Below are 12,724 nucleotides of genomic sequence, written 5' to 3'. Positions count from 1 at the left end.
CTTTCTATGACATTTTGGACAATTCTCTGAAAACTTATGCTTATAAAATGTATATTTAAACTTATAATTTATACCTAAAATTCTTCCTTGGATATAAGTAAACAGTTTAAATTTTTTTATACCATAAAGCCCAAGTCATATTTACATTTGCTTGGTTAATGACATGGCACATCAGCTTTTAGTCTTGAGGTAACTGCACTTAGGGAGATGCCCTGTGGTCACATATGTTTGTATCCTTTGCTTTCCTTTCTCATTTTCTCCTGTCAAATGCAAGCTATTCTGCTAAGGAGGAAAAACCCAGCTCCTTTGTATCTGCAGACAACACTAGTCCCAGTAATTTACAAACCACACTATAGCAGGGAACTCAGTGTATCCCTTTGGAGCAAGTGTTCCCATTTTGTATCATTCCAGCATCATTCACAACTAGTACAGATGGTTCTTTCTTATGCTGAGAACAGCCTGAAGTTTTCACCAGGTAATTTTTGATTTCTTTACTGACCAATATTCCCTAAATTCATAAGAAAAAATGTAATAATTTTACCATGTTAAAAACATCACAATAAGAGCTTGTTTATCACCTAACCATAATATAGTTAACACATGGCAGAAGAAATTGCTTGGGTTTAAAAATAGCTTTATTTAGCATACCAAAAACACAGAAACATAAGAAAAACCTTACCTAGAATAAACATAAAAATAGTTAAATACCATAATTTAATGTAAACCAAGTGTTTAAAAATGTGTAATATTATAAAATACATGCTATTTACACAGAACCAAGTTAAAGCTACCTCCACAGTTATCCTCTCAGATCATCAATCTTGAAGTCATCAGTAACAGTGAATCAAACACAGCATCTGTATTTGTACTGGTCAATAGGAAAACAAGAAATCATTTAATTTACTTTCAACAGATAACAGTTCATTGTAACATTCAAAGCAGGGAGGCAGAAAAGTGCCAGTTCTAGGATTCCAGACACAAGCAGTGCATGTGGAGGCCTGGAAACGGGTCCACTGGAAGACCCGGAAGCTCATTCTTTCATTTAAATGCACATTGGTTGATTCAATTTAGTTACTGCTTAAGGAAGGTACTAAATATATCTGTAAAAATAAACCTTTATTAAAAATAATCAAAGGTGAATGTAATAGTCAGGTAAGAAAGGCCAAAGCATAAAAAATATATGTTATTCCAGATAAGCCCCTTTAATTATAACAAATGTTAAGAAACGCAGTTTATAAAACCAGATGGGGTAGCAAAAGGGTTTCTAAAAATGTCAAACCCAAACCAATATCAAACAAAACAAAGTAACCGAAGAGACTGTTTCTTGAAGAAAGTATTTATTTTGTTTATCTTAAAAATTTACTTATCCTGTCATTATCACCTGAATGCTGCCAGGAGACCTGTGGCTGATGCCAGTTATCACTGTGGAGTAGTGTGGTCTGTGACCAACAGTCTAAAAAGCTGTAGTCATTGATCAGTTTAATCATTTGGCTTTTCCTTCAAGGATCAACATTCATTCTTATACTGAAATTCGGGTATCTCTAAGAGGCAGCATTAAGTCCAATACCAGGAGTTTAGAATGTAAAATAAAATTGCAAGAATACATACTTAGTAATAGAACATCCTGCTTCTTTGTCTAATCCTGTAATTCTCAAACTTTTGGTCTCCAGACCCTTTTATACTCAACATTTGTTGGGGATATGGACACCAAAGAGCTTTTGTTTATGGAGTTTATATGTACCAGTATTTGCCATCTAAGAAAGTAAAACTGAAAAAATTTTTAAGTATTTATTCATTTAAAAAGTAAAAAGTCCATTGCATGCTAACATAAATAACACTTTAAAGAAAATAGTTATGTTTTCTAAAACAAAAAAAAATTCATGGGAAGATGGCTTTTACATTTTTAACTACTTTTTTGAGAGAGAGAGAGTGGAAAGACAACTAATGTCTTGGTTATTATTATGAGAATACTTTTGATCCCACAGATCCCCTCAAAGGTTCTCAAGGACACCCAGGGGTTCACTGGCCACACTTTGAAAACTGCTGGTTTAATCTAAGGCCTGTTATTAATGACAAAAAAGTCCACACAAAAGGAGCCTTACTTTTGTTTTAAAAATAAACCAAAATACATACCTACACACATGCACACAAATCACTGGCTCAAACACTCCCACTCTCAGCTTTACATAGAAGCCACAGATCACCATGAACTCATGACCAAATTCAAAATAATATTGTCATTTCTGCTGAGACCAGGTTCAAGATTTATTCATTTTTAGTCCATGAAAGCTATAAAACCTATTATCTAAACATAGACATCTTAGTTCCCTTTCCAACATTTGCTTAATCCTGTTTGTGCTGAGCTGGCAGTCGTCATTAGGTAGGCGCAGCATCCGTAGAGACCAGAGAATGACAGGTGTTTAACTAAGAGCCCACACACCCAGATTAGGAACACGTTAGCCATTTATGGAGCCGCCTACTCTACACTTCCTCGCTATGTGAAAACTCAGATACATTTTAGGGAAACGGGGAGAAAATTCTCCCTTCATAGGAGCAATGAGAACGATGCTATGACCTTTCACTTAGAGAGCTCTTCACTTCTTACAAATGACTTTCATGCACACCACCTCATTAGATACTTTTAAAGCCCCAGGAGAAAGGCAGGGCAAAGGATACTATTGCTGTTTCAGAGGGGAGAAATTTGAGGGTCAGATGTGGGTCTTTGCCAAGGTAGCCTGGCAAGTGTATGGCAGAGCGGAATTCGAATTCAGGTCATCTGACTCCTTAGTTCAGGGTCCTCCTTCCTTGGGTTTGGGGGAGTGTGGGTGGGCTGGAGATGGAGGCAGCAGGGTACGACACTTCCAAACCCTGCTCAACACTACGCAGTCATGGGAGTGGCACAGACATTTCCCTGACCGATATAATGAATTTTCCATCAGTGCATGTATAACTTTTATTTTTCCTTTCTGAGCCAGTTTATGTTGGCAGTTTATTCACAGCCTGTTCCCCCTGCTCCAAGGGAAAAGTAAAAATCCTGCAGTTAAAAAAAATCTGATGAAAATACAAAATGAAATAGCAACAATGAGGTCTGTGTGCAGGTATAACTAGATTTATTGTGCACGTGGCACAGCACAGACTTTGCAATCTTCCTCCACCAACTGGAGAACAATATAAAAATCACAGTTCTTAATTTAATGGAAAATTGCCTCCTAATCATCTTGAGACAAAGGCGTCACTCTATATAAAAACATTAAGAAAATAATTTCAGGAATTTTAACTAAATTCTTAGGTGCTTGAAGATTCTGTGGTGGTAGGAGAAGGAGTAAAGGGCAATGAAACAACGAGAAAACAATACTGTGGCCAATGGGCAAAGGAGAAATCTGCATCTGTTCCCTGTCATTAATACGTGTATCTACTTGAGAAATTATTCTTTTGCCAGGAAATCCACTCCATCAAGATGTTAATACAAATAGCATGAGACATGGAAAGATACTGAGCAAATACTGTTTAATTTTTGTGGGGGAGGCAGTCAATAACAGCAACAAAAATCCCTCCTATGAAACCAGCCAAATGCCACTAAGGACCCATGATTTTCTTGCTGTCCACTGAAATAAGCAAGGTATTGTTTATTGTGCCTTCCTTCTCTGTTGCCTTCTGAGATGTTCCTAAAGTCAAGATTGACTGCTTGCATTTTTCTTTCCTTTTAAGGTAGTTGAAGAAGGTTAACAAAAGCCTGTAAGAATTAGAAAACATGCTAAGTTCATCTTATTTTCAAAATTCAACAGCATGTTGCTACCTGTTACACAACTTGTTGGTGCCTTCTCCCCCACCCCGGTTTTGGTGAGTAATGTTCTAACTTTACAGGTGATTTAGATAGATGTTAATGACTTTTTAAGACAGTTGCCCGTACACTGGGCTGATGTACAAACACATATATGTACATATATACATAAACATATATACGTACACACATGTACATCTCCTCACATGAAGACCTCCACTAGTATTTTTCCCTCTTAACATATTTCCATTAGCAAAAATGAGCATGGATAATGAATTTATAGTAGGAAACAAAACTAATGAAAATCAAATCAGAGGATGTGAAGTGGTATGCTGTCAGAATCCAATAAGTCAAATGCACATTTATGTAGTGGTAAAGTGCTAGAAAGTTCTTTCATTAGTATTTTAAAAATGATTATAATAAAAAGAAGTGTGCAGTTTCATTTGATGGTGGTGACCACAGGCACCATAGCAATGGCACTGGCTGAGTTGGAGTTGATGATGTCCTCATACTCCGGGGGTGGATCTAAATGAGGTTCTGTTTCACTCCTCCGCAGGTTCACCTGACCAGTGGCTTCCTCATAGGTCGGTGGGGGATCGCAATTGGACAGGCGAGTGGAGACGGAATCTGAGCGCCCAACTACATATTCCAGAAAGCCTGGCGACAATCCGCTGCTATCAAAAACTTCATCTGGTGGTGGAGGCGGAGTGATAATATTGAGGTTCTGAGGGAAAGGAATATGGCCTTCAGTCACCGTCTGTCGGCGAGTTTTGTTTCTTAGGAAGCATCTCCAGATTAGGAAAATGACAAGGAGGATAATGAAGAGGCCAAAGATTAATGGAAAGGTAAGGTAAAACTGAAACCAGTCACTTCCTCTGTTACTCTCTCCTTGTTGTGCTTTTGTGTAAGTGTTCCAAAACTCCTTCTGAAAATACAAGACGAAATGAATTGAAAATCAGTGTACTCAAAAGATAGGAGATAGATAGCAAATGAACACATATCTGGGTTCTATTAACATGACGAAAACAAAACCCAAAACCAGACTCGCTGGTTCAGATGACCTACAGCCTATATTTTCCCTGACAAGAAATTACAAATCATGGTGCTCACTCTGGATCCTCCCCTAATATGGTCAGTCAGAACCAAAAGTCTTTAAGACTTGGTGTTATTTGTATTTTCAGTTATGACATATTACAAGGGGAAAAAAAGCATAAGGAATTTTCCTTTTTCCAAATATACCACATAATCTTCCCTTTAAAATCTAAGTTAAATACCATTTTCCATGTCCAATTACGAGCTTCTCATTCACGGATCCCATCATCATTGTGCTATTTCTGGCTGTTCAAATGCTTCACAGATGAATGCCTTGTTTTCTAATGGTTCTGTTTGGGATCCTCTTCTACCAGATATTCCTCCCCAGCCCCAAAGTACACAGCTCTAATGCATCTAAGGTAAGTCCCTAGCATATAAACATTGAATAAGTAGTAGTGATTATAATGAATTCTTGTATATCATAATCAAGCCTCTGCTTCAAACTGACTGATTAATCTATATCCCAAACCTTGGTACAAACACCACCCCCAATGCTATAGACTTTGTTTTCAAGGCTTAAACTTAGCCAATAATAGCTTTTTTTTAAAAAAACAATATTTGCAGGCACTACAGGTCACTGATACTATTTAAATATCTGGCAGAAAGTAAGACGGTGGGCATTATAAAGCTGCTTGTTTTATAGTACTATATTTTATTACTCATAAAGGCTTTGACTGTGTATAACAAATGACCTACAGTCATCAATGTTCCACCCCTGAACTCAATCTCCTATAAGGTACATTATTATTACAATATTCTGTGATTCTAAGATAAAATTTCAATATGCTATAAGAAATATGGTATTTACTAAAGGCTATGTACAGATGAAAATACACAAGGTGCAATATTAAAACAAGCCAAGGTTAGAGACAGTATAATCCCAAATCATACAGCATTTATTTTAGGACAATACCCCAAACTTGAAATTATATTTTTATTCGTGAAACAATCACTTGATAATCACAGGTTGAAAACTCATGAAACACAGATACATGAAGCTTTTCTTAAACAATAAAACTGTACACTATTAACTTTTTGCATAATTGTTACTTTTAGGATTGCCAACTTTATTACAGAAAATATATATTACATAAAAATTTACTAATGCAGAAACATCTAAAAGAGAAAACCACTCATCTGCAATGAATTACATTGCAAAGATATAATCACTAGTAACATTTTCGGTTTACATCTACTCTTACTTCCAACTCACATTCGAATCCTTACACACATACACATTCTTTAGAAATTTGGAATCAAACTGTACTAAACCACAAGAAACTTTTTAATAATGTACTTACAGAGACCCACCAAGTATCTGATTTGTAGTCGATTTTCTTTACCTATATAGATGAGGATTTCTCCTCTCTTCCTAATCTCTCAGATCATCATCTCCTTCCCCCCGCCCCCGCATTTAATCTTAACCACAAAACACAATAAATATGTGATTTCAGATAATTATCTAATGCTAATCTTAGATAAACACAATAAAATGTGGCTTTTTAATCTTGTCCAGTCACTTTGGGATAATCGAGCATCAATGATGCACATGAAAATGATTCTTTTTTTTCATGCTTGGCTTGTGTGATTCAATTTCTGTAGTTTCTTTGGCATGCTCAGAAATCTACAGACTAGTAAATTTTTTTCCTTTGGGAGAAAAAAACTTTAAAACAAAGTCACACTTTTATTTTCCAGGGTTAAAAATAAAGCTTAGGCAAAAATGGAATTACAACACTGATTTTTACTTTACCTATAGCAACTCAATTCTTAAGCCACACCCAATAATGAAGGTATAATTATCATCCCTACTTGCAGATGAGGAAATGGAGGCTCAGAGATGTTACCAAATTATAAAACCAAGGTCATTTAACACACAAATGTTGGGGCTGGGATTTGAATGCCACAGGCCTGGCGTCAGAGCAAACCAAAAAGCAATCTGCCCTGATGTATAAGGTTTTTTAAACCTGGACACTTTCCTAGAAAATTCAATCTTCTCATCATGTTAAATGTGGAGTTGAAAGCAAGTAACATTGATCTGAATAAAAGGTACTGACAGATTTATTTCTTGGGAAACTAGCCTAACTTTGTCTTTGAGGCAAGAGAATTGGAGAAATAGTCACATGAGATCAAGTAAAATACTACAACTGCCATTCAAACAAATAAACCCAGTTTATGTCTTTCTGAGCTCTTTAGATTATTCTCTATCTATCTTACTGAAAACAGCCAGAACATATTCAGAAAGAGCAAATAAATGATTTCAAGACTTGGTAAAAAACCTTAATCTTTACTGCAGAAGGTATTCATATGGATTAAGACTTGCCCACCAGGTGAGTGCCAAGCAGCCTGCTTTATGAAGAAGGTATGATTGATCTCCAATGTGAGGTAACACAGGTTTTGTTGTTACTGATGCTTGTTTTGTTTTGTTCCTTCTTTCCATGATGGCTTTTACTTTTGTCATTTCTTAACCCTGGGTCTGGATCTTTCAGATTACATGTAAGGATCAAATTTAACTTGCATGGAAAATAATTTATAACTAAGTGTAATATAATAATGATATATTACAATGTGATATTATAACTAATAAAAATATTATAATATAAAAGACTTGGTAAAACAGTGCTTTAAAGAGAATGAAAATTTGTTTAATGAAGAAAAAATTTTAATGAAAAAGATGAAAGGGATTCAGTAGTTTTAGATAAGGCTAAAATTACACAGATAATAAATGTAATCTGAAGGGACCAGACAGGTCTGACAATCATTTCAGATATGGAAAAACCCTTGCATCCCTGGGATAAATCCCACTTGATGGTGGTGTATGATCCTTTTAATGTATTGTTGGATTCAGTTTGCCAGTATTTTGTTGAGGATTTTTGCATCTATGTTCATCAGTGACACTAGCCTGTAATTTTCTTTTTTTGTAGGATCTTTGTCTGGTTTTGGAATCAGGGTGATGGTGGCCTCATAGAATGAATTTGGGAGTGTTCCTTCCTCTGCAATTTTTGGGAAGAGTTGGAGAAGGGTAGGTGTTAACTCTTCTCTAAATGTTTGATAGAATTTGACTGTGAAGCCATCTGGTCCTGGACTTTTGTTTCTTGGGAGTTTTTAAATCACAGTTTCAATTTCAGTACTTACGATTGGTCTGTTCATATTTTCTACTTCTTCCTGGTCCAGTCATGGGAGATTGTGCCTTTTAAAGAATCTGTCCATCTTATTGGCATAGAGTTGCTTGTAGTAATCTTTCATGATCCTTTGTGGCATGTGCTGTAACTTCTCCTTTTTCATTTCTAATTTTATTGATTTGAGCCCTCTCCCTTTTTTTCTTGATGAATCTGGCTAAAGGTTTATCTTCTCAAAGAACCAGTTTTAGTTTCATTGATCTTTTCTTCATCTCTATTTCATTTATTTCTACTCTGATCTTTATGATTTCTTTCCTTCTACTATGGGTTTTGTTTCTTCTTTCTCTGTTTGCTTTAGGCATAAGGTTGTTTGAGATTTTTCCTGTTTCCTGAGGTAAGATTGTATTGCTATAAACTTCTCTCTTAGAACTGCTTTTGCTGCGTCTCATAGGTTTTGGATTGTCATGCTTTCATTTTCATTTGTCTCTAGGTATTGATTTCTTAAGTGATCCATTGGTTATTTAGTAGCATATTTTTTAGCCTCCATGTGCTTGTGTTTTTTTTACACATTTTTCCTTGTAGTTGATTTCTAATCTCATAGCATTGTGGTTGGAAAAGATGCTTGATATTATTTCAATTTTCTTAATTTTAAACTGAGGTTTGCTTTGTGGCCCAGCATGTGACCTATTCTGGAGAATGTTCCATGTGCATTTGAGAAGAATGTGTATTCTGCTGCTTTTGGATGGAATGCTCTATAAGTTTCAATTAAGTCCATCTGGTCTAGTGTGTCATTTAAGGCCTGTGTTTGCTTATTGATTTTCTATCTGGATGATGTCTATTGATGAAAGTGGGGTGTTAAAGTCCCCCACTACTATTGTGTTACTGGTGATTTCCCCTTTTATGGCTGTTAGCATTTGCCTTATATATTGAGGTACTCCTATGTTGGATGCATATGTATTTACGTGTTCTGTCTTCTTCTTGGATTGATCCCTTGATCATTATGTGGTGTCCGTCCTTCCTTGTCTCTTTAACATTCTTTAAAGTCTATTTTGTCTGATATGAGTATTGCTACTGCAGCTGTCTTTTGATTTCCATTTGCATGGAATACCTTTTTCCATCCCCTCACTTTCAGTCTGTATGTGTCCCTAGGTCTGAAGTGGGTCTCTTGTAGACAGCATATATATGGGTCTTGTTTTTGGATCCATTCAGCTAGTCTGTGTCTTTTGGTTGGAGCATTTAGTCCTTTTTTACATTTAAGGCAATTATTGATATGTATGTTCTTATTGCCATTTTGTTTTGGATTTTGTGGTGAAGGTCTCTTTTCTTCCCTTCCTCTTTTGGTCTGTCCTCTTGTGATTTGTTGACTATCTATCTTCAGTGTTGTGTTAGGATTCCTTTTTCTTTTTTTGTGTGTATCTATCTATTGTACATTTTTGGTTTGTGGTTCCCATGAGGTTTTGATATAGCAGTCTATATATAAATAAGATTGTTTTAAAAGTTACTGGTCTTTAATTTCAAATGCATTTCCAATATCCTGCATTTGTACTCTCCTCTTCTCATGATTGCTGGTTGTGATATCATATTTGTGTGTTTGAGAGACAACCAAGAGCTAGCGCAGGGTTGAATGATAAGGTTCATCTCCTACATGAGGCCACTCCTTCAAGACTGAGAGAGGTGGTTGATTCATCTACTATATAGAAACCAATACAAAGAGTCAAGGAAAATGAAGAAACAGAGGAATATGTTGCAAATGAAACAAGATAAAAACCTCAGAAAAAACTCCTTAATGAAACAGGTAAGTGACTTAGTTATCTGATAAAGAGTTCAAAATAAATAATGGTCATAAAGATGTTGCTGTACTCAGGAACATCAGGTAAGGAATGGATAAACTCAGTGATAACTTTAAAAGGAAGTCACAGAGCTGAAGGATACAATAACTGTACTGAAGAATACACTAGTGGGGTTCAACAGCAGACTAGATGAAGCAAAAAAGGTCAGTGAACTCAAAGACAGGGCAGTGGAACTCACCCAGTCAGAGCAGCAAAAAGAAAAAAAGAATGAAGATGATAGCTTAAGGGACTGTGGGGACATCAAGCTGACTTAACATTCACATTTTAGGGAGGTGCCAGGAGGAGGAAAGAGAGAGAAAGGGATGGAAAGATATTTTGAAGAAATAATGGCTCAAACTTCCCTAACCTGGGGAAGGAAACAGACATCCAGATTGGGAAGCCTAGGGAGTTCCAAACTAACAAGATGAACCCAAAGAGACACACACCAAGACACATTATATTGATAAAAGTTAAGGAGAGACTTTTAAAAGCAGCAAGAGAAAAACAATTTGTAACATACAAGGGAACCCCGGTAAGACCAGCAGTAGGTATTTTAGCCGAAATGCTGCAGGCCAGAAGGGAGTGGCATGATATAGTCAAAGTGCTGAAAGAAAAACTTCCAACCAAGAATCATCTAAGTATTGATAGTTAGACAGAAAGAGTTTACTGGACAAGCAAAAGGTAAAGGAGTTCATCATCAGCCTTACAGGACATGTTAAAGGAATTTTTCTTTAAGCTGAAAAAAGGCACTAATTAGTAACAAGAAAGCATATGAAAGGATAAATCTCACTGGTAAATATATAGTAAAATGGTGGATTAAAGCTAGTATGAATGTTAAAGGACAAAAGTAGTAAAAAATAACGACAGACAGACATTATAGTTGACCCTTGAACAATACAGGGGTTAAGTGTGCTGACCCTCCACCCACTTGAAAATTTGCATATACCAGTTCCACATCTGTGGAGTCAACCAACTGTACATTGTGTAGTACTATAGTATATATTTAGTGAAAACAAATCCATGTGTAAGTAAGTGGACCTGGGCAGTTCAAACCCATGTTATTCAAGGGTCAACAGTATGTAAGGGATATAGAAGATAAAGAGATGTAAAATGTGATATGAGAAGCATAATGTGGAGGGGGGAGGAGTAAGAATGTAGAACTTCAGAATGTGTTCAAAGTTAAAATATAGACTGTTAAGTTGTTATAAGTTGCTATATGTAAGCCTCATGGTAGACACACAAGATAAAGCAAAAGAAATCTAAGCGTACTACTAAAGAAAATCATCAAATCACAAAGGAAAAGAACAGAAGAAATGAATAGAGAACTATAAAACGGTAAGAAAACAATTAACAAAACAGCAATAAGTATATACCTATAATTCATTACTTTAAATGTAAACGGACTAAAGTCTGTAATCAAAAGACAGAGTGGCTGCATGCATTAAAAAAAAAGACCTATCTATATGCTGCCTTCAAGAGACTCACCTTGCATGTAAGGACACACAGACTGAAAGTGAAGGGATGGAAAAAGATACTCCATGCAAATAGGAACCAAAAGAAAGCTGGGGTAGCTATACTTACACCAGACAAAATAGACTTTAAAACACACACTGTAATAAGAGAGAAAGAAGGGCGTTACATAAAGGGGTCAGTCCAACAGGAGTATATACCATTTGTAAATATTTATGCACCCAACATCGGAGCATGTCAATGTATAAAGCCAAGATTAACCGCCCTAAAGGGAGAAATAGCAGTACAATGATAGTAGGGGACTTTTATACCTCACTTTCATCAATGGATAGGTCAACCAGACAGAACATCAATAAGGAAACATCAGCCTTAAATGATACATTAGAACAGATGGACTTGAGAGATCATTCCATCCAAAAGCAACAGAATACACATTCTTGTTAAGTGCACATATAATTTCTTCCAGAATAGTTCATATGTTAGGCCACAAAACAAACCTTAATATATTAAGAAGACTGAAAGCTGCTATCAAGCATCTTTTCCAACCACAGTGGGATGAAACTAGAAGTCCGTTACAAGAAGAAAACTGGAAAATTCAGAAATATGTCGAGATTAAACAACATGTGAACAACCAATGGGTCAATGAAGAAATCAAAGAGAAAAAAAATTCCTGGGACAAATGAAATGGTAATAAAACATACCAAAACGTATGGGATGCAGCAAAAGCAGTTCTAAAGGGAAGTTCATTGTAATAAATTCCTACATCAAGAAACAAAAATTGTAAACAACCTAATTAATTTTATACCTCAGTGAACTAGAAAAAAGGAAAAAGTAAGGCCAAAGTTAGTAGAAGGAAGGAAATAACAAAGATCAGAGTGGAAATATATGAAATAGGGACTAAAAAAGACAATAGAAAAATCAGTGAAACTGAGAGCTGGTTCTTTGAAAAACTAATAAAGTTGACAAGCCTTTAGACTCACCAAGAAAAAGGGAGGACTAAAATAAAATCAGAAATGAAACAGGACACATAACAACTGATACCACAGAAACACAAAGTATGTAAGAGACTACTATGAACAATTACCTGCCAACAAATTTGACAACCTAGAAGAAATGGATAAATTCCTAGAAACATACAAACACCAAGACAGGATCATAAAGAAAGAAAATCTGAACAGACCAATTACTAGTAATTAAATTAGAGATGATTAAACCAGAGATTATTAAACAAAAAACCTCCCAGCAAAAGACAAGGACCAGACAGTTTCACTGGTGAAGTATACAACACATTCAAAGAAGAGTTAGTACCAATTCTTCTCAAAGGCTTCCAAAAAAAAGGAGAGGGAACACTTTCAAACTCATTTTACAAGGTGAGCATAACCCTGACTCCAAAACCAGACAAGGATGCTACAAGAAAAGAAAGTTACAGGCCAATA

General features: G+C 35.9%; 1 protein-coding gene across 4 annotated transcripts in view; it reads right to left on the bottom strand.

Moving 5' to 3' along the window:
- Window positions 1-617: 617 nt before the first annotated feature.
- LOC308608777 (transmembrane gamma-carboxyglutamic acid protein 1) overlaps window positions 618-12,724 on the bottom strand; it is a 184,509-nt gene continuing 172,402 nt past the window's right edge. For all 4 annotated transcript variants that reach the window (XM_081222106.1, XM_081222107.1, XM_081222108.1 and 1 more), the window contains one exon: window positions 618-4,706. In XM_081222106.1, the coding sequence (XP_081078232.1) occupies window positions 4,221-4,706 (486 nt within the window). In that variant the 3' untranslated portion in view covers window positions 618-4,220. The remainder of the gene's footprint in view (window positions 4,707-12,724) is intronic.

Source organism: Mesoplodon bidens (genome assembly GCF_964165515.1).
Source record: "Mesoplodon bidens genome assembly, chromosome: X".
In the NCBI taxonomy this organism is placed as follows: domain Eukaryota; kingdom Metazoa; phylum Chordata; class Mammalia; order Artiodactyla; family Ziphiidae; genus Mesoplodon; species Mesoplodon bidens.
Note: the sequence above shows the minus strand (reverse complement) of the source record. Positions and strands in the feature narration are given on the sequence as shown.